This window comes from Podarcis melisellensis (genome assembly GCF_964234715.1).
Source record: "Podarcis melisellensis genome assembly, chromosome: 2".
Lineage (NCBI taxonomy): Eukaryota > Metazoa > Chordata > Lepidosauria > Squamata > Lacertidae > Podarcis > Podarcis melisellensis.
Genome location: NC_138529.1, coordinates 18833071 through 18858464, shown reverse-complemented (window position 1 = coordinate 18858464; position 25394 = coordinate 18833071). Strand labels below are relative to the sequence as shown.

The 25394-nt window shown below is 46.0% G+C and overlaps 1 protein-coding gene across 3 annotated transcripts in view; it reads right to left on the bottom strand.

The window, feature by feature from the left end:
- Positions 1-25394, bottom strand: part of RAB11FIP4 (RAB11 family interacting protein 4) — a 188228-nt gene that overhangs the window by 119797 nt on the left and 43037 nt on the right. For all 3 annotated transcript variants that reach the window (XM_081898647.1, XM_081898649.1, XM_081898648.1), the window contains exon 2: positions 8006-8093. In XM_081898647.1, coding sequence (XP_081754773.1) covers positions 8006-8093 — 88 coding nt within the window. The remainder of the gene's footprint in view (positions 1-8005; positions 8094-25394) is intronic.

Sequence of the window (25394 nt, the reverse complement as noted above, 5' to 3'; positions counted from 1 at the left end):
ACAAGCTTTTATTGAAGAGTAGTAGTATACAGTGATACCTCGGGTTAAGTACTTAATTGGTTCCGGAGGTCCGTACTTAACCTGAAACTGTTCTTAACCTGAAGCACCACTTTAGCTAATGGGGCCTCCTGCTGCCGCCGCGCCACCGTAGCACAATTTCTGTTCTCATCCTGAAGCAAAGTTCTGAAGCAAGGTAATATTTCTGGCTTAGTGGAGTGTGTAACCTGAAGCGTATGTAACCTGAAGCGTATGTAACCCGAGGTACCACTGTAACTTGTGCTTGAATTCTGATTGTGGGTTTCTGGGAGAAAAGGGTGCCTCACTAGATGGGTCTGATCCAGTAGGATCTTCTCATGTTCTTCTGTTCTTAACTGCAGGTTCACTTAAGTCACATAAATAGAAGGTTTTCAAGGCTCTTCATTTTAGACAGTAATTATCACAATGTATTTCTAGGTGTTTTTCTTTTTTTCTGTACAGGGGTGCTTTCCGTGGACTTGTTGCAGAAGGCAATTTAATTTTCTGTTTGTACAGTACCCTTTGGATGTTAATGACAAAGTCTCATTTGTCACTAAGCTACCTGGTGCCTCTACGTCTCAGGAGAGTCTTTAAAGCCTAAATGAGCTGCACGCACAATGCTAAGCTCACCATGCGAGACAAGGGGACACATCCGTTAAAGTGAGCTATTGGGAAATGAAAGGAGGCAAGCAATCACACGGTAAGCAGGAAGCTTTGCCAACTGGTGTCACGGAGGGCATCTGTGGCTGTGATTCATCACAGAGACAATGTTACCAGCCATTGCTCATACCCTTCTATTCATAACACAACCTTGCAGCAGCAGCAACAAAGAAGCTCCTTCAGCCAAAGGCTTGGAAAGGCAATGGATGCTTAACGACAACAATACATTGCACTTCTTTAGAAGAAAGAAGAGGACATTGGACAGACAAGGACTTCACAAATGTGCTCATAATGCCATCAGGAAGTGCCAGTTGCAAAATGGCTGCCATGGAGGCATGGTCTAACACAAAATGGCTGCCGGGGTGCAAGGCCATAGCATAACACAGTCATTGCTGCTTTTCCATTCCCACCCCCATTCTGTGACCTAACACTTGTCTTTTTGCAGCTTGTGTGTGTGTGTGTGTGTGTATCTGTCTCATACCCTTCAACATTTCTCCGATGAAAACAGAGACATCCTATTCAATTATTATTATTATTATTATTATTATTATTATTATTATTATTATTATTATATTTCTACCCTGCCCATCTGACTGGGTTGCCCCAGCCACTCTGGGCAGCTTCCCACATACAGTCGGGTTAAATATGCCTCGAGTTGAGCGCGTTTGAATTGCGCTCCTCAGCAACCCGGAAGTAACGGAGCGCACTACTTCTGGGTTTGCGGCTTGCGCATGCGCAGACGCTCAAAATTACGTCATGCGCAGAAGCGACGAAAAACGACACGTGCACGCAGACGTGCCATTATAATATTCTGTTGGGAGCTGCCGAAAATGGCTGGGGAAACCCAGCCAGATGGGTGGGGTAATAATAATAATAATAATAAAAATAATAATAATAGGTCAGGGGAAGCTTGGAACATGGTCAGATCCTGGTCCACCCAGCTCATCAATGTTCCCAACTGACTGCCAGTGGAGCAGATTTCAGGTTAGCCTTTGCTGACTTCCAACTGAAGATACCGGCGATTGAGCCTCAGAGGACCGACCAATGAGCTACAGGCTCTTCCAAGACCATTAACTGGGCATGATTCTGCTTATCCATGAGCGTCACGTCGGCTGCTGCTTTATATTTTACAGGCCCTGGGAGGTTCACATGGGGAGCACAATACAAACGGGGTGAATGCATTAACCCAGGCTTGCTTCCGACACGGATACATATGTTTTCCTAATGCAGGCATACACTTGGCTGCCAGCCTAGAAAATGCCAATGTGTGGAATTAATGCGTCACCGTGAGACAGGAAGGAAGGGTCTTGACTGTCTACCTGATTGTACTATGAGATGCACAGTGCTAGGAGTATCGAGCCTGAAGGGAAAAGAGAGAATGTTTTTCTCCATGTAGGGAGAAACGCCAGTGCAGATTCTTCCAGATGGGCACCCGTGCGTACAGAAGGCTGCATCATGTTCTTCCAGGGAAATGGGGGGAATCAAGGGCAGATCTGGGACAGGTTTATAGGGTTGCTTTCTCAGTTGCTAGAGCATGAGACTCAATCTCAGCATCAAGGGTTTAAACCCCACATTGAGCAAAAGATTCCTCCATTGCAAGGGGTTGGGTTATATTGGTTATTATTAAAGATTTTCTTGTTTTACAGAAGTAAGTGTAATGTCTCTCATATTTTTTCCATGTAACATTTTTATAAATCCGTAATAGTAATAGTGCCAACTGTATTCTGCTCTGGTCAGACCTCACCTGGAGTACTGTGTCCAGTTCTGGGCACCACAGTTCAAGAAGGACACTGACAAACTGCAACGTGTCCAGAGGAGGGCAACCAAAATGGTCAAAGGCCTGGAAACGATGCCTTATGAGGAACGGCTAAGGGAACTGGGCATGTTTAGCCTGGAGAAGAGGAGGTTAAGGGGTGATATGATAGCCATGTTGAAATCTATAAAAGGATGTCACATAGAGGAGGGAGAAAGGTTGTTTTCTGCTGCTCCAGAGAAGCGGACACGGAGCAATGGATCCAAACTACAAGAAAGAAGATTCCACCTAAACATTAGGAAGAACTTCCTGACAGTAAGAGCTGTTCGACAGTGGAATTTACTGCCAAGGAGTGCGGTGGAGTCTCCTTCTTTGGAGGTCTTTAAGCAGAGGCTAGACAACCATATGTCAGGAGTGTTCTGATGGTGTTTCCTGCTTGGCAGGGGGTTGGACTCGATGGCCCTTGTGGTCTCTTCCAACTCTATGATTCTATGATTCATTTGTTGATACATTAGGGGGAGGGGGGAAAGGGGGAAAAGGAAGGGGTGGAGGGAGGGAAGATGGGTGGGGGTGGGGTCGGGTGGTGATGTTTCTGTTATGCTTAATGTATGTTAATTTTTCTAGTAGGGCTGTTTGGGTTGGATTATATTGTGATTGTGGTCCAACTCTACCATTCTATGATTCCAGGTTTCTGGCCCAGGATGCTTTTAGATGTCCCAGTATTGAAAAGTACCATGGCTCCTGTAATTTCACTTTCCAGAAAGCAGTGTTACAGAAAGCCAATTACACAGTTGACTGGAACTGTTTTCTTCAGGGTGTGTAATTGTTTGAGACTTTGCTAGGATGTAACAACAAACAGAGGCCGAGTTCATTATTAATTTGCTTTTCCACCCACAGGTGACCAGGCATTTGCCATTCAGCACCAGCACTCTTTGTTCAATGCCTTAGGGCCAATTCCTGCATTTTTTGAGGGGAGGGGGGGAAACGGGACGGGAAACATATCCAAAGGCCAAATTCAGCCTGGGTGGAAGCCATGGATATTTTATCTACACAGGTGCCAAGCAGGGAACAGCAGGGGTGTTTTGCTTTATGCGTGAAAAAGTTGCACGGAGGGCAGGAGAATGAAATACTCCCCTCTCTTGATAGCACGGTGGGACCAGAACCTGGGAGGCTCTGGGTTCAAATCCCTACTTGGCCATAACTCTCACTGGGAGCCCTTGGGCCAGTCACCATCTCTTTGCCTGACCTACCTCGCAGGGGTGAAATGGAATGTGGGAGAAGTTTGTACTCTACTTTAACCTCCTTGGAGGAAAGGGACCCCGGACCGTTAGGTCCAGTCGCAGACGACTCTGGGGTTGCGGTGCTCATCCCGCTTTACAGGTCAAAGGAGCCAGCGTTTGTCCGCAGACAGCTTCCGGGTCATGTGGCCAGCTCTGGGAATGAAAATAAATTCCCCGTCCGGAATATTGGGTCCAGCAAGCTTCCCAGTTCAGCTCCGTATCCCTGGAAGCTCTGAGCTGGCCTAGCAGAATAACAGCAGAGTAAATGCAGCGGTCCTGAGTCCATGTGAGAAAGGGATGAATCAAGTCCAAAGACAGATCAGTTCTTATCTCTAGAAGTGTTTATTTACAAGTCATAAATCAGTCTCTCCATCGGAAACCTCCGCCATTCCAAAGGCATTCCTCCGTGCTTTCCAAAAAGCACACAGACAGCTCCGTTGAGCTGTGTCTCTCAGCGTCTCTCAGTGAGAACTGAAACTAACTCTCACAGACAAAGCCTGTGACGTACAGCCCTGCTTCCGGCCCCTCCCAGATGCAGGGCACCACGGAGTTTTAACCCTGTTTGTTCCAAACTCCACACCAGCATGACTAAGCCGCTTCTGGTGAACCAGAGCAGTGCAAGGAAATGCCATTTACCTTCCCACCGGAGTGGTACCTATTTACCTATTTGCACTCTGACGTGCTTTCGAACTGCTAGGTTGGCAAGAGCAGGGACCGAGCAACGGGAGCTCACCCCCTCACAGGGATTCGAACCGCCAACCGTCTGATTGGCAAGTCCTAGGCTCTGTGGTTTAACTCACAGCGCCACCCGTGTCCCCCTTGGAGGAAAAGTGGGGTGTAAATGCAACAGGTAAATCAACACTGCTGCTTTTAAGCCACTTGTTTCTGCCCTGCTTCGCTTCTGGTATCAAAGCTGTACTCAGAGGAAACTGGCCCCATGTCACCTGGTGAGTTTCATTGCTAGCAGGGAATTGCAGCGCACTGCAGGCTTACAGTGGTACCTCTGGTTAAGAACTTGATTCGTTCCAGAGGTCCGTTCCTAACCTGAAACTGTTCTTAACCTGAGGTACCACTTTAGCTAATGGGGCCTCCCTGTGCCGCTGCGAAGCCACTGTACAAATTCTGTTCTCATCCTGAAGCAAAGTTCTTAACCTGAGGTACTATTTATGGGTTAGCAGAGTCTGTAACCTGATGTATCTGTAACCTGAAGTGTCTGTAACCCAAGGTACCACACGACGCCCTGATATTGCGTGAGCCAGGGGGCAGAAACTGCGTCAGCCCTTGGTGTTGGCACTCCTGTGTGGGCACCTCTTCTGCCCTGCTTGCCCTCACCAGCAGCCCGGCTGCCATTCAGCAGCCTTCCATTATGTCAAGCCTTCGGGGAATCCTAGCCCTCCTCCGGTGGCAGCCAAAAAAAAGCAGATAAACACGAAGAGTCCTTACCACATAATTTATTCAGTATTCAGAGAGAGAGAGAGAGAGAGAGAGAGAGAGAGAGAGAGAGAGAGAGAGAGAGAGAGAGAGAGAATGTAGTCTCTATTCAATGATGGCATTGTTCCAAGTAAAGTCCCACTCACCTATGTCTCCCTTATTCGACATCACTTCTGCTGAGCTTTCTGCCACTGAGATTTTTGTTCTAATACCCTCAATGCCCGTCTAGTTCTAGGAGAAGGGGGGGGGGTCAGGAATACTTTCCAAGGACACTGAGTCTGTCAGCTGTCTCTCCCCTGGTGGTGCTTCTTCTTCTTCCTGCTGTTCCAATATTTCCCAGCTTTTGCCCCCTGCAGCGTTTGAACTATGCCCTTCTACAAACCGCTGTTCTAAATCTATACTGCCCTCCTGTTCTCAGGAAGGTTCAGGAGAAGGGGGAGGAGGCCCCCACCATTCCTCTTCAGTCCAGTTCCTGACACATGGGTGGGCACAAAGCTGTGGCTGGCTGGCCGGCATCAGCAGCCCCCAAAAAGTCAGAGGCGACTTGGAAAACTCCCCAGCCCATGGTGTAGTGGATACTTCTTGGAAGGTAAAACTGGAGGCCTGCAGCCCCACCAAGTCCATGCTCCACCTCACCTACCTCCCCATAGGCAATGCTAACTCTGGGCTTGCGGAGCCCACGGGAAAAGAGTCCTTGCAAGGAGTCTGGGGGCAGAGATGAACACTCCAGAATTGGGGGTTGGGTTTTGGCATTGGCGTAACCTGTCCTGTAGCCATTTTTCTTGAAGCAACTGCAGTCAGGGCTCAGTGTCATTCCTTGTACCAGAAACATCTTTATCTTTTGTTTTTTTAAAAAAGTTTTTAAAAATAAATAAATAAATAAATCCTCCAAGCGGAGGAATAGTGTTTTTGTAACTCAACCAGGTACACACCACACCATGAGGGAAGGGATGTATGTGCGTTATTGGTTTGAGGTTTTTTTTTTAGTTATTATTATGTATTTTGTGTTTCTAATCCTGTCTTTATCCTGTATTTTTATGTTGTGAAGAGCAGCATATAAATTTAATTTAATAATAAAAATAATTATGATGATGATGATGATGATGATGATAATAATAATAATAATAATAATAATAATAATGGGCCCTTGGTGGGATCTTAAAAAAAAGTATTGGATCACTGTCCTTGCTTTAGTTTTCTTGATTTTGTGTATTTTTTTTGTAAATGTTTACCATATTTCATTTTGCATGAGATTGTGTGGAATAGGTAAATAAACAAATGGAGACAACTGACCCATATTTGGGGTCAAAAATGCATCAAATGATAACAGAAAGGAAGACAGTTCTTTGTATTTCACCAAGAGGGACCTAGAGAGGGGACTTTTAAACACGGCCGCTAGGGGGAGGTCCTCATTCATTTAAACTGAGAAAGGAAAGACACAGGAAATGCAATTCCAAAATCCTTAATAGGACCGGTAGGAAGCTATGTAACACCAGCTCAAGACCATTGGTCCGTCTGCCTCGTGATCTTGTGGTATTGGCTGGCGTGGTGCTTCTCAAACCTGAGATGTTGGGGGCTGAACCTGCATATAAAGTGGATTCTATATTGCTGAGCTCCAGCCCTTCTTTGAAACTTTTGGCAAGGAAAACCTTTTGCCAACCAAAACATCACAAAATTGCATGCAAGCTTTCGAGCTCTCCAGAACTCTTCAGCAGGCCAGACAGGAATCAAAGCAAGGACAAATAACTTGACAGGTGGTGAAGCCATGAAGGTTACAGCCTCTAGGTGTAATATAAAAGGTAAAGGACCCCTGGATGGTTAAGTCCAGTCAAAGGTGACTATGGGGTTGCAGTGCTCATCTTGCTTTCAGGCTGAGGGAGCCAGTGTTTGTCCACAGAAAGCTTTCCGGGGCATGTGGCCAGCAGGACTAAACTGCTTCTGGCACCGTGACGGAAACCAGAGTGCACGGAAATGCCGTTTACCTTCCCACTGCAGTGGTACCTATTTATCTACTTGCACTGGTGTGCTTTTGAACTGCTAGGCTCACAGGAGCTGGGACAAAGCAATGGGAGGAGGCAGCAGTGTGTGTGTGTGTGTGTGTGTGTGTGTGTGTGTGTGTGTGTGTGTTGGTGAGATAGACCTTGTGCCCACAAACAAACAAGACAATTGGTGCAGTTTTGGCCCAGTTGAAGTTTGGCAGTGTTTTCTAGGGAATGGTGATGCTTCTCGGGCCCTGTGGCTGCCTGCCAGCCATAACATCAGCTGCAACAAGAAATCACAGAGATGTTCTTCGTTGGGATTGAGAGGGGCAAATCAATACTGCTCAGGCCTTCTGCTGAGTAGCAGGGGTGCATCCAACAAACTTGTTTTCTTTTCTCTGCAAGTCATTTTAGCTCCTCTTAAGGCCCACAGACATGCTCCAGCAATGAGGTTTGGGAACCCATTCCTAGCATGCCAGATACCAGCATTTATCTCATAATTGTTACTCAAAGTTGTAAAACGCAAAGTCACCACCAATAAACACACTCACGCAGCCGTTCTCAGATTACCCAGTTGCCCTCAATTGGTTTTGGACACTAACAACTTTGCAATCAGGGGAGGCGTTTTCCACTGGGTAGAAACTGAGCAGCCGCACCATCAATTCTGAAGTTAAGGGAACGCTCTGCCAAACAGACAATTGTTTTTTTGCAGCTTATGCTGTGGGCACACAGGGTTGCATGGAGCAAAGTTGTACCATTTTTGCAAGGTTTTCCGCTCACGCAGCAGAACTTCCCCTCCTCCCTCTTACCCCTCAAATCTGTTCCTGGGCTTCTCTCAACCACCTGGGGCAGATTTATGGGAGGCAAAGAATGACCATGATGCCTACCTTTGATGGCAAACACTCCGTGACAGAAATCTTTGAAGTTGATCTTGCCTAGGTCGTTAGGATCCAAGTATTTGGCAAATTTTTCCACCTAAAACAAATAAATGAAATAAATAAAGTATTAGAGACTATGCAACACTTACAACAGCTTAGCACATCCTAAGGATGATTCAACTCTTGTCTTGGTCTCACCCGAAAAGGAGGAGTCCAGAGGGAACAGAATGCAAATTCAAAACATTTTCAATCAATCAATCTTTATTACAGTCCAGAGACCCAACAAATCATTACAAAGCAATGCACAATTCAGACAGCCTACTTCCAGGTTGGGATGCGGGTGGCGCTGTGGGTTAAACCACAGAGCCTAGGACTTGCCGATCAGAAGGTCGGCGGTTCGAATCCCCACGACGGGGTGAGCTCCAGTTGCTCAGTCCCTGCTCCTGCCAACCTAGCAGTTTGAAAGCACATCAAAGTGCAAGTAGATAAATAGGTACTGCTCTGGCGGGAAGGTAAACAGCATTTCTGTGCGCTGCTCTGGTTCGCCAGACCCGGCCACATGACCCGGAAGCTGTATGCTGGCTCCCTCGGCCAATAAAGTGAGATGAGCGCCGCAACCCCAGAGTCAGCAATAACTGGACCTAATAGTCAGGGGTCCCTTTACCTTTTACCTCCAGGTTAAACAAACATTTTGTTCAGACTTAAAGATAGGGATCATTGGTTCTTGCAACCACCGATAAAAACTTTGTCACTGCTAATGTTCTAGCGTTTGTCCGGTCTTCCAATAGGAACCTGACATAGTGAGCCTCTGATTTTCCCGGGAAAGGTACCAGCAATGGTAATATCAGTTCAGCCCTGGCTTACTCTTGGAATGCACAGTGCAGCAAAATATGTTTTATAGCCTCTTCAGAGGAGGAGAAGGAAAAAAGAAAGAGGAGAAGGGAATCAAATTGATTCTAAGCCAAAGGCCAGGAGGAACAACTCTATCTTATGGGCCCTGCAGAAAGAAATCAGATCCCGCAGGGCCCTGGTCTCATGAGACAGAGAGTTCCACCAGGCCGGAGCCAGTGTTGAAAAAACCCTGGCTCTGGTTGAGGCTAATCTGACTTCCTTAAGGCCTGGGACCTCTGGGGTGTTGCAGTGGTTGAGAGCGGTAGTCTTGTAATCTGGGGAACCGGGTTCCCGTCTCCGCTCCTCCACATGCAGCTGCTGGGTGACCTTGGGCTAGTCACATTTACTTGAATTCTCTCAGCCCCACTCACCTCACAGAGTGTTTGTTGTGGGGGAGGAAGCGAAAGGAGATTGTTAGCCGCTTTGAGACTCCTTAAAGGGAGTGAAAGGCGGGATATCAAATCCAAACTCTTCTTCTTCTACTTCTATTTATAGACCTTAATGTCCTCCATGGGGCATACCGGGAGAGGCGGTCCCGTACGTACAAGGGTCCTAGGCCAATCTTGAGGGGGCAGAGGAGACCTGGCAGGAAGACACCCTGGGCTGTGCAGCAACAGGAAATGCTGCGTGCGAATGTCACATTGGGAGAAGACCTGGTCTGCCTCTCCTAATGCAACAGTTGTTACCTTTATAAAGGTAAAATTTACATTCATTGCTCTGCCCCACTTTTGCCTTGGTCGCCACCCAGGAAACATTCCTTGAGAGAGAATGCAGCCCTCGGGCTAAAAAGGTGCACGTTAACAGCATGACGATAACATTGAGAAGGGGCCGCAAGTCCTGTGAACAAACATCTTCACCTGCAGATACTGGACCATATAGCCTTGCTGTGAAGCTTCTTTTGGGGACGGGGCCAGCCTTTCTCAACCTGTGAGCCCCCAGATGTTGTTGAACTACAACTCCCATCACCCCTAGCTAGCAAGGCCAGAGCTCAGGGGTGATGGGAGTTGTAGTCCAACAACATCTGGGGACCCACAGGTTGAGAACTGCTGGTCTAGGCCCTGTGTCATTACTGAAAGGCCCACATCTTGTGATACGGGACTAAAGAACAGTGCGTAAAGGAGGGCCAATGGGAAATTTCCACTGGAAACAGGGATCCTCAGCAGAAAATAATAATGAAAACATCGCAAGTTGGAATGGCATGGAACTGCCTCCCACCCCCAAGGTTCTGAAAGGAAGAAACGTGGGCATGAACATTTCACCACAGAGCAAGAAGCCAAGTTTAAGGCATAGGAAGCTGCTGAATACAGACATGACCTAGATTCTCAGTTTTCCAGTTTTAAAAATGTGAGCAAAACCACCACACACTTTAAAAAAAAACAAAACACACCAGCCCTCAAATAAAGCAATGAGGAGGAGTGCTTTGCACATTTGTTTTCCCGGAGTCTTAATCTGGACAGGGGATGGAGATACTGCTCAAGTCTGGTACGGTCATTGGGCATGATGCCCTTTCTGATGACTTTATGGTAAACCCCTTCAGCAAAAGAATCACAGAAATATCGAAGAAATGGGATGTTTTCCATCCCTGCGGCAGGCACATTGAGCATTTGATGGGAGGCAGTTATGATCATCTAGATACACGGCCAAGTAAGACACACACTGCAGCTGTGTGTAGCAATTATGCTGTTAGATACAAATAGTGCCAGAGGCAAGAGATGAGCAATGCTTTCCTGGATCAGACCATTGCAATGTCCAATGGGAAGGGAGGAATCATTAGTGTCGTTTGGCACAGACAAGGTTGCATTTTATGTGACACCCCCCCCCCAAAAAAAGCTCCCAAGCAGGATAGCTTGCATTTGGCAGCAAACATGAACAGCAGTCAATGCAAACCCTCCTGCAACTTCAATGCAAACCCTTTGGTAACTTCACAGATAAGAATGAATGAACAGTTGATATATTTATAGTCCTTTTATTACAGCATCATGTTGCAAGCACACAGCTCACCACACAAAGGGCAGTTGGCTACTCTAAATCCTCCTTCTGACTTCTGCAGCATTTTAGGTGCCAATGGGAAGTTCCTCCCTCCCTCTGACTCCTTTGCTTTCTGATACATTCGGACCTCCGAGTCCGTGGAGGGGGAAAGTCACCCCCACTCTCAAGTGACATCTTGGCTAGCTGCGCCCGCCCTTCTGGTTCCCTTGTCATTATCTTGAAACTGGGTAACTCCTCCCTAAGCTGTTCAGCTTCTGTCTCTCTGCTTCTGGACACACTGTGGACAAGGGGGGTGACTCTTCCCCCCTCCAGCTCTCCATCGGAGAAATGGACTGCCACAGAATGCATTCCCCAGTCCTCGTCTTCAGACCATTCCCTGACACCCAAACAGAACACTAATATTTAGCTCATATTCCTTCAGAATGTGACACAGCATGTGCCTCTGTGTGTGAAATTTATGGTCATTAGTCACACAGCAGAACACAATCCCAATTCAGCACCATGGACAGCTGTCAGTTTAAAAGAATTTGTCAGGTCATGCACCAAGTGCAAGCATTCTGTACCAGCCACGCAGATCCTTTCTAAAAAAAATAGAAACTTTTAAAAATAAATAAAATAAAAAGTATAAGAATGAATGGAGACAAACTTTCTTGGTGTCCTAGTTTTCCAATGTTCAGATGGCTTATGTTAGTGAATTATAGACATGCTTGTGTTGCACCAAAAGCAGTAAATCTCCCATGTGCAGGAAACAGCAGCAAATTGAGCACCAGGAGCAGCATGTCCCTTCAGATTTATGCTCAAACTAGTTCCACTCAAACCTGGAGGGGAGCCCAAGCTGGCTGACTTTGATCTCTCTTCTACAGAACTTCAGTTCACCAGGTCCCCTGCCTGCGATACTGTTCCCATTTTTCACCTGCCTGAACATATACAGGCAGAGAGAGAGAGAGAGAGAGAGAGAGAGAGAGAGAGAGAGCGCTTTGTGTCTATCACACCAATGGTCTTCCAGGACTCCCCTATTGGGCCATTAAGTCTGGTGTATAAAATTATCTATCTGCACTGCAGCTTAAAGCTATCTTCATCAACCTGGGACCCTCCAGATGTTTCGGACTACGATGCCCAGTACCAGATTTACGGATAAGCTGAACAAGCTATAGCTTAGGGCCCCACTCTCTTGGGGGCCCCCAAAAAAATAAAGAAAAAGAAACTGGATGTACATATTCAAAATATAAGATAAAAAAGTAAAATAAAACCTACATACAGCAACAGTGTTTTGTGTTGTGTAGGCTCCTATGATGTAAGCAATGGGCCCTGCCTGCTAGCCTGCTCCCTAAAATATCACTGGTTTGCTCATTTCTATACATAGGGGGCCTACATTCTGCTATTTATAATTATTAGTAGTTTGCAGCATATATTTACGCCTATTCTTATTTCATGTTATAGCAAGTTTCTAGAGACTAGATTATGAGTGTTAGCAAATTGTCTTTCTAAAGGAACTTTTGTCATTGCCAAACGCAAATGTGTTTGCATTATTAACTTTGTTATGAGTAAAAAATCATTTTCAGTTAGAGCTTAATAATCATTTCACTATTAATACACTTAATTGTATTTCACTATTAACATACCTCTTAATTGTATTTCAGTTCAACAATTACTTTGATAAATACATATTTTGTTATGTGAAAAATGGCTTTAGATACCTATTAGGTCCATAAATTACCATATAGCATATATTCAACACAAAAAAACCAGTGACAATTTGTTGTTGACAAAGGACAGCTGGATATATAAAGGGCCCCATTACCTTCGGTAGCGTAGGGCCTCATCAAACCTAAATCCGGCCCTGATGATGCGCATCAGTCTGAGCTGATTGGAGCTCATGGGAGTTGTAGTCCCAAACTGGCTTCAAGTTACAAGCAGAAGCTCCAGCTCTGGGCTTGACAACCCAATGCTGGACCTCAGCAGCAAACACCAGGCCCCATCCCAGCTTCCTGTTACGCCACCAGCCTTCTGGACTGTCGCCTCCCTGTTAGCTTATTCTTGTGCCTGCAGGGTTTGTTTTCAGAGCACATATTGGCTGCGTCATACATTTCAAAAGGCTTCCCTTCTGGAGCTTGGGCCCCACTCCTCCACGGGGTTTCCTTCTGTTTTTCCTCCGCCCAATGTTGAATGTATGTGACAGTGTGCTTCTGGCAAGTAGCTGGAAGTAGATTTTTTTTGGGGGGGGTCCCTCATAAAAGAGGAGGCTGGTGGCACCCAAAGCAACACTTGCTGGTGTGTGACAAACAACCCAAATGAATTTGAAAGCACTACAGGGCAAAAGCTTCAGCAGTTTGTTCCCTTCAGTGAGTGACTCTAGCACTGTTGGTGCTAAGAAATGCTAGGCAGACTGCTTATTCAAGAGGAGGAAGAGAAACTGGGTTTAGGAAAAGGGAAGCAGGGAATGATGTACCGGTGGTATTTGACTCCTAGGGACATGGGTGGCACTGTGGGTTAAACCACAGAGCCTAGGGCTTGCCAATCAGAAGGTTGGCGGTTCGAATCCCAGAGACGGGGTGAGCTCCCGTTGCTCCGTCCCTGCCCCTGCCAACCTACCAGTTCGAAAGCACATCAAAGTGCAAGTAGATAAATAGGTACCACTCTGGCGGGAAGGTAAACGGCGTTTTCCGTGCGCTGCTCTGGTTCGCCAGAAGCAGCTTAGTCATGCTGGCCACATGACCCGGAAGCTGTACGCCAGCTCCCTTGGCCAATAAAACAAGATGAGCACCACAACCCCAGAGTTGGTCACAATTGGACCTAATGGTCAGGAGTCCCTTTACCTTTAAGTTAGCAAAAATGTATAAAACAAGTACAAATACCTGCTGGAAATGTAAAGATAAAGAAGGTACCTTTTTATCATATGTGGTGGTCATGTAAGGTAATAAAAGCTTTCTGGGAAATGATGTACAATGAATTGGAAAAAAAATGTTTAAAATAACCAGAAGCTTTTTTAATTAGGAATTGTAGGTACCAACATTCCAAAGAAGGAGAAAAGACTTTTTATGTACACAACTACAGCCGCATGGATGCTACTAGCATGGAAAGAAGAAAGAATCCCTACCAGAGAGGAATGGCAAACTAAGCTGTTAGATTATGCCAAAATGGAAAAAAAACAGACTGGAAAGCTCAGGAACCAAGAAAAATTTCAAGAAAGAATGGGAAAAGTTTATAATTTATTTAGGAGACCACTGTAAGCAGATGCAAACACCAGCAGGATTCTAATAACACTTGTAACACTTGCAGACCTAACATATAGAATAAGAGAACAAGAAGAACATACATTTAAAGAAGATTGGAAAATGTTTATTGAATATATGGAGGAAAATTGTGTTTATCTGAAAATGTGGGAAGCATTAAGATAAATTCAACAGTGTACGTAATTTTTGGTGGATGTAATAATGGAATACTGAATGGTTTAGTTTATATAAAATATGCAGGGATTTATGTTGTGCAGAATGAACCATAGAAAGAGAGGAAGGGAAGTCATTGATATTTTAAGATTGCTTAAGTGAACATTCTAAAATGTAAAACAGAAATTTAATTTTAAAAATCAAACAAAAAAAATCAATCAATCAAATGAATGAATGTTCGCCTTGGGAATGTACTGATAACAGTTTGGCTGCATAACCATAGGAACATAAGGAGATCCTGCAGGATCAGGCCAGAATCCATGTTACTCTCTCTGTATTGAGTGCCTGCCAATATTATGCCATTTGCTGAATTACAGAACACATTCACACCCCACTTTTCTACAACTCAAATGACGCAGGTCACAAAACGCTCAACAACAACACGGCAGTAGAAGTGAATCCATAATTTCGTTATCTGTTTGGTGTCAGCGGTGTCACCCATCCTTTCTCTCTGTTTTGAAAAGAAATCACAGCTTTGCCTTCTTTCCCCCACTCAGCGGAGCACACTAGAGACAATTAATCAGACGCCTCTGTAATAGCGAAAGGCTATGGGGCTACCAGTATTATTTATGGTCCTGTAAAAGGTTAAGAACATCACTTGAGTAATCAGGATTCACGACACAGAACTCCTTTTGTTCCCTAAGATATATAATGTACTTGAACAAGCAGTAAGAAGCAGCTGCCAGCTAGCAAGCAGCCTTCTCAAGCTTCTGGCACTAGGAAAATCAACAACAAAAAGCAGACTTTTCACATATATTAAGACACTGGAAACTTTCTCCATCTATTCTGTGTTTGGGGGATTTCCACATCCAATCAGGACTTTGCGTGAATAGGGGGGCCACCAGGTGGCGCATTGGAATATGGCCGACAATAACATCTCTCCGACCCACACGAGGTAATTAAGAGGCTGCTATGGGAAGTATGCAGCCTTCCCACCCCCACCCCCAAGGAGATGGGGGGACTGCCTTGCCAGCGGTGGCCACAATGCACCCCCAGATTCGAAAAAAGGGGGTGCCGGTCACTTGGCACGACCCCTCGGTAAGTCAGCTCTTCCTGACGCCGTCTCCAATCAGTGCCTGGGTTCGCTTTAGCTCGGAAATATAATTGGAAAGATATAATTGGAAAGAAGCTAAAGCACATACATCAGGCGAAGTTCGGGAGATAAGACTGCTGATTAATGGATCTCTGTGACCGGAGCAACGGATGGGACAAATAAATCAAGTGATGAACCACCATCAAGAGACTGGTACGTTTGGAGTGAAATGGAAGGGGGGTGGAGGAAAAAACTTTTATTTTCTTTGCCTTATGTGAGTATTAATAACCCTCCACCCCAGAAAGAAGTTCATGGCATTTTATTAAGCACAAGCAGGAATTCAAGAGCTGTGGAGTGAATTATAGATCAAAGAGATAATTGGTAAACAAAGGAGAACGGAGGAAAGTTTTATGACGCAGTTTTAAATGGCGTCTCGCTAAGACAGGCTTGCCTAAGAAAGATGGGGGGAGGAGGACCAGGATCATTGATTGGAATGTGAATCATGACTGGAATGCGATCTAAACCTGGCAGAGCCCTCCTGATATTCTGATATACTTGGCAAGCCTGGAGAACTAAAGGACAGACCGAGGATAATTTTTTTATGGAAGTGTGAACTGGCGTCTGTTCCTAAGTGATATGATTCTTGGAGAGTGTAAAACCCACGCAGAAGATGTTTGTTTCCAACCTGCTTGTGAAGATTATCAGAGATCGCAAAGAAAGGATTATATGATAACAATAAGAAGATGAAGAAAGTAATAAAGAGACTATCTGGACAGAACTGGATAGAACTGTTTAATTAAAGCAGCAACATAAGTGATGCTTGGACCCCCGTTTGGAGCTTGAAGTATGGGTACCCCCAACAAAATTTAAAAATTTGGCTGTATAATTTGGAACTAATGTGACTTGGAAATAATGTGACTTGATTGGCCTGTTAATTATTATAAAAAAAGGACTTTGCGTGAATAATCTTGGCACCTTCACTTAAAAGGATTTCAGGTAGCAAGATCATGGAAGACCTCTGCCTAAGGCAGTGTTGCCCAAACTTGGGTCTCCAGCTGCTTTTGGACTACAATTCCCATCATCCTTGACCATTGGGTCTTACTGGCTAGGGATGATGGGACTTGTAGTCCAAAAACAGCTGGAGACCCAAGTTTGGGAAACACTGGCCTATGACTCCCATCATCCCTGAGCCATGCTAGCTGGGGCTGATGGGAGTTGAAGTGCCAGTAACATCTGAAGGACCTCCCAAGTTCCCCATCCATGTTCTAAGTCCTTAGAGAGCGGCTGCCTATCAGAGTGGCCTAAGATGAAGCCACAGCCACACCCTGACACAATGAGTGACTCATTACTGCCCCCTTCAGACCTTCATGTATACATAGGGCAAACCTATAGAGGAGGTGGGAACAAGATAACACAGAGAGAGAGAGAGAGAGAGAGAGAGAGAGAGAGAGAGAGAGAGAGAGAGAGAGGAAGAAGAGGAGGAGGAGGAGGAGGTGGAGGAGGAGTTTGGATTCGAGAGAATGCAGGGAGAAAGTTGCAAGCAATTCTTTGGTCATAGCTGTATTGACGCAGCAATGGATATTGAAATTTTGCGCTCCCTAACAATTTTGCACCTGGGACAACTCCCCCTGTGGTACCCCCAGTAAGTAGAAGCCACCCAGTAAGTTTGGCAGCTGGGGCGAGACTTGAAGCAAGGACTGCCCAGCTCAACACTCAGATCCTTCAAATATCAAAGCGGAACAAAGTTATAACTGATGCAGCAGAACTATCACGGGTCACTGATCAAAGGCTGACAGCGAGGCATGCAAGAAGAAGATAATTTATTGTGATCTTCAGCTGTGTCTGAAGAAGGGAACAATATGCTTTGGTTAGCCTCAGCTCAACCTGCTTTTGGCTGGGGGTTGGAATGGGGGGGTGTGCATTTCTCTGCATCACCCCACATATCGCTGCAGTCTTGAGGCTAGCCAAGGTTTTAAGGGACAGCTATTGAGAGGCATCTGTGTGGCCAGGTTTCCCGATGGCGCCTTTCCTCTCCGTTCAATTAATAGCAGAGAGTGGTAGATTTTGTTAACAAGCCAGCAGGAGGCCTGTAATTGATTTTGAAGATGAAGAAGCGAACGACACGTCAAAGGCCAATAGAAAACCTCGCAGTGCCTTTGGGGAGCGGTTAAAAAACAGAATTACATGGACGGCTCATCAAAGAGGGTTGTGGGGGAGTCAGAGGAGGAGCTCCCCACTGAAGTCGAAAGATTCTTAAATCAATACAAAAGATTTTGGAAGGGAGATGAAAAAAGAAATATACATCAAGGGCGCCAATGTGAATATATCTTATAATAATAATAATTCATTATTTATACCCCGCCCATCTGGCTGAGTTTCCCCAGCCACTCTGGGCGGCTCGCAATAGAGTGTTAAAAACAATACAGCATTAAATATTAAAAAGTTCCCTGAACAGGGCTGCCTTCAGATGGCTTTTAAAGATAGGATAGCTGCTTATTTCCTTCACATCTGAAGGGAGGGCGTTCCACAGGGTGGGCGCCACTACCGAGAAGGCCCTCTGTCTGGTTCCCTGTAACCTCACTTCTTGCAATGAGGGAACCGCCAGAAGGGCCTTGGAGCTGGATCTCAGTGTCCGGGCTGAATAATGCAGGTGGAGATGCTCCTTCAGGTACAGTGGTACCTCAGGTTAAGTACTTAATTCGTTCCGGAGGTCCGTTCTTAACCTGAAACTGTTCTTAACCTGAAGCACCACTTTAGCTAATGGGGCCTCCTGCTGCTGCCGTGCTGCTGGAGCACAATTTCTGTTCTCATCCCGAAGCAAAATTCTTAACCCGAGGTACTATTTCTGGGTTAGTGGAGTCTGTAACCTGAAGTGTATGTAACCTGAAGTGTATGTAACCCGAGGTACCACTGTATACAGGTCCGAGGCCATTTAGCAGTAAACTGCAAGTGACAGCAGGCCTCTCTGATGGGTTAGGAAATGGAGCTGTGGGCAGGATCCAGCAGGAAGGGACAGAGAGACACTCTGAACCCAAAAGCTGGAGCTGTTGTCTCTCATTTTAGGGCTCTGCATCAAGTGTGAACACACTGTGACCTTCCAAACATTGCTGAACAGCCCCAGCCATTCCTAGAACAGGCAGAACTGGTTCTGTGGGGATGAAATAAATGGATTAGGGAACCCACTAAGAAGAGATGCACATCAATAAATAATACCTTCAGAAGCCTCCTCTGGGGTAATTGCTGTGCCTCTTCCAAAATGTGAAAGCAGAATAAAATAAATCTCGGCTTGGCTTGTGGGTGGTGCATTTTAAGATCAGCAGTTCAAAAGTCTCCCTGAGAGACCAGAGGGATGTGGGTGGAGAAGATGCCATGACACAGAGAGGGACGGGGTATAATACTAGAATTCAAGGTCGCCCAGAGAAGCTGATTGACAGGAGGCTTAGGAGTGATGAAAGGATGTACTCCATCGCATGGTGTGTAATAACTGGTAGAATTCACAGCCATGTAGCCACTTAGATGGCTTCTAAATAATTAGAGACATGCATGGATGACAGTATAATTCTGAATACCAGGTGGTGGAGACAAAGATGGGAAGACCATCACATTCATATACCTATCATCTTGGTGGGCTCCTCAGCTACATAGAGAACATAGCAAGCTGCCCTATAGGGATCATCTCATTGATTCATCAAGTTCCCTCCTGTCTACATTCTCAAGTAGTGACTGCAGGACTCCAGATAAGGGTCTTTTCCAACCCTACCTGATGCTGGGAATTTGAACCTGGAACTTTCTGCATGCAGAGAAAGAGTATGTGTGTTGTGGAAATCTCTCTCTCTCTCTCTCTCTCTCTCTCTCTCTCTACACACACACACACACACACACACATATCCAAATCACAAGACTATCATGGGGGACTTGTCAAAAGCCTTACTGAAATCAAGATACACTACATCCACAGCGTTCCCCTGATCAACCATGCTTGTAACTCTATCAAAAAAGAAATGAGATTTATCTGGCACAAATTGTTTTTGGGAAGCCCATGCTGGGTCTTAGTAATCACAATATCATTTCCTAAGGGCTCACAAACTAACCTGTTCTAGGACCTCTCCTGGTATCAGCATCAAGCTGAGTGGTCAGTAGTAACCTGGACCTTCTTTTCCCCTCTTTTGGATGATGGGGGCAACATTGTCCAGTGTCCAGGCTGAACGATGGGGGTGGAGATGCTCCTTCAGGTATACTGGACCGAAGGCGTTTACATTTTTTCACTTTTTGGATGTTATAAGTCTCCCATGCATCTAATGTTTATTTCACTGCACACACAATCTTGGCTATTGGTCCCTTTCTCTCTCTTTTTTGACCCTTGTGTCTTTTCTCACTGTCTATTTTACACCTTCCCACTCTGGAGGCATCTATGAACCATGCTCCTGACAGTAGAAGGAAGTCAGACAAATATCACAGCTAAGAAGGTCAAACTATCCCTTGGGCGGTTCCATTAGCATTTCTTAGGAGAGGATTTTGCACATATAGTTTGCTTGCACCTAGCTGGAATTTTCTCTGTAGCATGAAATCAAACACATAGAATTCTCCCCAGGATGGAGGAGAATTTGAAAGGCTCTTGCATGATTTATAAGATCCACTGCAGAGCAATGCCATCTTAAATTTGATTAGAGTATCCCTCTTGGTGCAGAGAGCACACGTTGCTGAGAATGCCGAAGACGGTAACAAAATTCAGCTAGACTGGAAAAACAGGCCTGCGGTTGCTGGATGTGTGTGCCTATCTAATTTGTATTGAAATATATTGTATCTTTGCAATCTTTACTTAGAATCTACAAGACTGAAACTCTTCCCTTGACTCCAGTTATGCCCGAGATACTTTTACAAGATGAGATACGTAGGGGGGGGAGGGGTACTCTTTGATTTGTTGGAATGCTTTAACACAGCAAATGTTTGCTTATTTTTATACTGTTCTTTGGCTCCAAATCAAGCTTTAAAATTGCTTTATTTAAAAAGTGCCATGAATATAAAACTAACCGCAAAGCAGGGCTGTCTTAAGCATACGTGGCGCTGGGGTGCAAAAATCTGCCCGGCGCTCCCCCCCAGGTTGCCCAGAGTTGTCAACCTTTTTTGGGAGGGCGGCATTCTCTGGGCTGGCCATTGAGGTGCGCAGGCAGGGCAGAGCAGGGCACAGAGGAGCTTGAGGCTGTGGCGCTAGGCTCACCTCGCTGGGAGGGCAGCACGCTCTGGGCGTGCCGCTCCATGGCCCTACCCCAATCCCAGGTGCACAGGAGGAGGGAGCCAGCCACCTCAGCACCTCACTATCTTGCTTGCACCCGAACTCCTGCCAGAGACGGGCGGGCTCTTCCCCAGACTCCAACTCTCAGGCTCTGGACTCTGGCCTGGTGCCCCTGAGAGCCCGGTGCCCGGGTGCCCCGCACCCCTAATACCTACAGTTAAGACGGCCCTGCCTCAAAGAGTCATTCACCAGACATCTTCCAGTTTAGAATTCTGTCCTACGGTACCCTCCATTTCTCTGATGAAAATAGGGATGTCCCAAGGAAAAGCGGGACATTCCGGTCCCCAGTCAGCATAGCCATAGATCAGGGACTGGAATGTCCCACTTTTCCTTAGGACATCCCTATTTTCAATGGAGAAATGTTGGAGGGTATGCAATAGAACGTCCCTATTTTCATCGGAGAGGACATATCTAATTTCATTGGAGAAATGTTGGTAGGTGACTGCAACTTAATGGCTGATTCTGTGACTTGAAAGGCTGCAGCACAGCGAGAATAAGGCAAGCAGCTACTACTAATACCACCCTTCTAATGTAGAGCGAAAGCTCTATGAATATGCTCCAGTTATGGAGTCAGCCAGCAGAGTCACCTTCCTCCCCACAATGGGATGAGCAGCGAGGCCAACGCTTTGACTTAAGCCACTTTTCTTTCCTTCTTAAAAGAGGAATCCCTGCAGAGAACAGAATACCAGGAAAGCTGAAAATAAATTTGAAACAACGCCTCTGATGAGGATATGAGGTGAAATTTGCTCCACCCCCCAAACTCTCTCTAAATCACTTGTTCATTTGCACACTGTAATAGGCAGCGGTGATATACCACAGCTCTTTTGTGCCAACATGAGGGGGTGGGGGAGAAACCAAGCTTTGGAAGGAGCAAGTTTTGCTTTGCAGGTGGAAAACACCAAATGCAGAAAGCTCTTTGGTTCATGAAACAGAAGCAGCAGCAGCAGCAATTCTGCTTGCAGCCTCCCACCCCTGTCAGGGGTGTCAAGAGCACTCTGTCAGCCAAGAGGATGTAAGCAGGAGTGCCAAGCAGGGGACAGAGCAATATTCCCCTTCCGCTCTCAGGTCACACATGATTATTTCTTCATTGCCTGCCTGTATTTTTGGCTAAACTCCTTGCTCTGCACCAAAGGTGGGGGACTTTAGGGCCAGGATTCAAATGTGGCCTTCCTCGCTTGTGCATTTGGCCCCTTGAGGTGCCCAGGCCAAGCCCCTCACTAGAAGTAGCTTCAGGGTTTTTCCTTCTTCAAGGGAAACTTCACAGAGAAACTCAGTTCCAGCACCTCTCAGGTGGGTGCTATTGCCATTCTGTGAGAATGTGGGAAGTGTTCATACTGAGTTCGGGCACCTCTTTTTCGAGAAAAATAGCAGTGAGGAGCTTGTTCAGTGAAGGGAGGCATGCTACCTTCCTGTCAGGTATGTTACTGTCACTTACTGAGAGGAAGAGGATGAAGGGCAAACAGAGCCGTAGTTTGTGATCTTGAGCCCCTGGCAGAACTGTCCAGATTGCGCCCCCCCAATGGACAAATTACCGTATTTTTTGCTCTATAAGACACACATTTTCCCCTCCAAAAATTAAGGGGAAATGTGTGTGTGTCTTATGGAGTGAATGCAGGCTCCTTGGCTTCAACAATAGCAATGCGAAGCCTCCGAAGCGCAGTGGGAGTGCTCCCACCGCGCTCCGGAGGCTTCACGTTGCTTTCGCTGAAGCCTGGAGAGCGAGAGGGGTCAGTGCGCACGGTTGGTCCAGGCTTCAAGGATAGCCACCGGAACTCCTGCTGCGCTCTGGAGGCTTTGGGTTCCTTTCACTGAAGGGTAGGTGCCCCTTCAACTAAGTCGCAGCGTCCCTTCAGCTAAGTGGGAGGAGAAATGGAAGGGGCTCCGTTTCTCCTGCCGCTTCGCTGAAGGGGCGCTGCGCAGAGAGGGGGAGATTTTTTTTCTTGTTCTCCCCCTCTAAAACAAGGTGCGTCCTATGGTCGGGTGCATCCTATAGAGCGAAAAATACGGTAGCTCTTCTTTCCGCCTCTCCTCCAAACCCACCACCACCACCCATTCAATTCACTCTCTATTTAAAACCTTTTCTTATGAGGCAATAACCAATATTTTTATTTAAAGACATATTTATGGACATATTTTTAGCCGTGTTTGCGCCCTCCTCGCCTGCGCCCCTGGCAGGGGCCCACCTCGCCACTCCCTAGCTATGGCCCTGAGGGCAAGGCAGTGGGGAGGTTAGCAAGGTGGGGGTGCATGGGTGAGAGCACCAGAGTGGTTCTACCAGTGCATGCGCACCACAACAACCTCCCCTTGCTTTTCCCTCCCAGTAATCCACAGCAACACACTTGCCCCCTGGGTGAGTCTCTTCCATCCTTCCTGCTCTGTGCTATTCCCCCTCCAGCGATTTTACCTGGCCAGGAAGTCTATTTTACAGTCTATTTTTTGAAGGGCTGTCAGAGGACATTCCTAAGGATCCATAATCAGGAAGGGTCTTGCACCTACCTGTAAAAAGTTTACACCTAGGCAGCTAACTGAACAGGCAACCAGGTCACTTGGTCGCTGTACAGTGGTATCTCGGAAGTTGAATGGAATCCATTCTGGAAGTCCAAAATGTTTGGAAACCAAGGCACAGGACTTTCCTGCAGGCATTTGGAAATCGCGTTGAACGTTCGGGTTCCAAAGAACGTTCACAAACCGGAACACTCACTTCCAGATTTGCAGCGTTCAGGAGCCAAAACATTCAACTCGTAAGGCGTTCGGGATCCAAAGTACGATGGTACAGTGGTACCTCAGGTTACATACACTTCAGGTTACATACGCTTCAGGTTACAGACTCCGCTAACCCAGAAATAGTACCTCGGGTTAAGAACTTTGCTTCAGGATGAGAACAAAAATTGTGCGGTGGCAGCGTGGCGGCAGTGGGAGGCCCCATTAGCTAAAGTGGTGCTTCAGGTTAAGAACAGTTTCAGGTTAAGAACGGACCTCCAGAATGAATTAAGTACATAACCAGAGCTACCACTGTATTGCATTTTGATTTTCATTATAGCACTGTCTAAATGTGCATCTATAGCTATAAACTAGCACATGCAGGTTTTAGGCCTTTTCTTTGCCTTCTTATTTTTTCTGCAAGTGGCCACCACAATTTTAGGTCTGGCCCCACAAGATAGCCCCGCATGTTTGCTTTCATCTGAAGCACGTAGCCCCATTTCCATGAAAACAGCTCAGAAATACAACTTCTCAGACAGTCACAAAACAAATCCCAGATAGGATGACCTAAGAAAGACCCTCAATCAGGAAGGAAAATTTTTTAGCTTCTTGATGACAGCCACCGACACACAAACACGTCCTTAAATGCACAATCTTCCACTTAGCTCAAGGAGGAGACACTTAATTGCCCAGAATGTTATTGGGCTCCAACTACCAACCCTGGATGAGATCTTCACTTCTCGCATTTTGAAGAAGTCACACAATATCCTGAGAGATCCCACCCATCCTGCTCACAACTTCTTTGAACTGTTGCCTTCGGGCAGAAGATATAGGACAATGAAAACACGAACCACACGCCTTCTGAATAGTTTCTATCCAAGAGCTCTGATTGCATTAAATAATGATCTCAGGGCCAGTTGCAAGAAATAGCAAGCAGGGAGTAGGAAGGAATGAGATAGGTTTTAGGTTATGTTATGCCTTTAATAGGTTATGTTATATTCTGGATTATGTTATGTTTTATAGATTATGTTTGAATAGGATGAGAGTGTTGGAGATACGTGCAAATGTGTATGTGAACCCGGTCTTTGGGTGTTTGATTTTCGTTGTTGTGTATACTGTGTATATACGGACAATGACAATAAATTTATCTTATCTTATCTTATCTTATCTTAACCTTTCAGAGCCTGCAGCTAGGACATTTAATCTTCACCTCACCGCTCTCGGACGGGCATCCAAAAGGAAACAGGCAGTAAACACCACCAGCTTTGACAGGGATAATTGCCAGACACAAAATGGATCTGACACGTGAGTGACAACTGTTGATGCCACCAACTTTCAAGGAAGGGAAGTGAATTAGCGGGCTGTGTCAATTTGACTTGAGGCTTCACTCTGCCAACCAGCTCAGCTATTAATACACTCGCTTTCGCCTCCAAATTTATAGAATGTCCAAATGCAACTAAGTGCTGGTGGTGGAACAGCAGCGACACAGTACAGTTTATCTCCTGTGGCTTGACTACGTTGAGGTACCTTTAATCGCTGTTAAGAAAAATCTGGTGCACATGCTTCCCTTAACTTGCACCTGCAGGTCTTGTGATTAGTGTTTGAAGGTCACTGTGACCTGGCAACCAGCCAAGTAGGTCACTGTGATCTGGAAACTGGCTGAGGGTGTGGTCATTCTTGGGTATATTAAGAGGGGGCTGTACATTGCCAACAAAGGTCCGTATAGTAAAAGCTATGGTTTTCCCAGTAGTGATGTATGGAAGTGAGAGCTGGACCATAAAGGAGGCTGATGCTTTTCAATTACGATGCTGGAGGAGACTCTTGAGAGTCCCATGGACTGCAAGAAGATCAAACCTATCCCTTCTGAAGGAAATCAGCCCTGAGTGCTCACTGGAAGGACAGATCCTGAAGCTGAGGCTCCAATACTTTGGCCACCTCATGAGAAGAGAAGACTCCCTGGAAAAGACCCTGATGCTGGGAAAGATGGAGGGCACAAGGAGAAGGGGACAACAGAGGACGAGATGGTTGGATAGTGTTCTCGAAGCT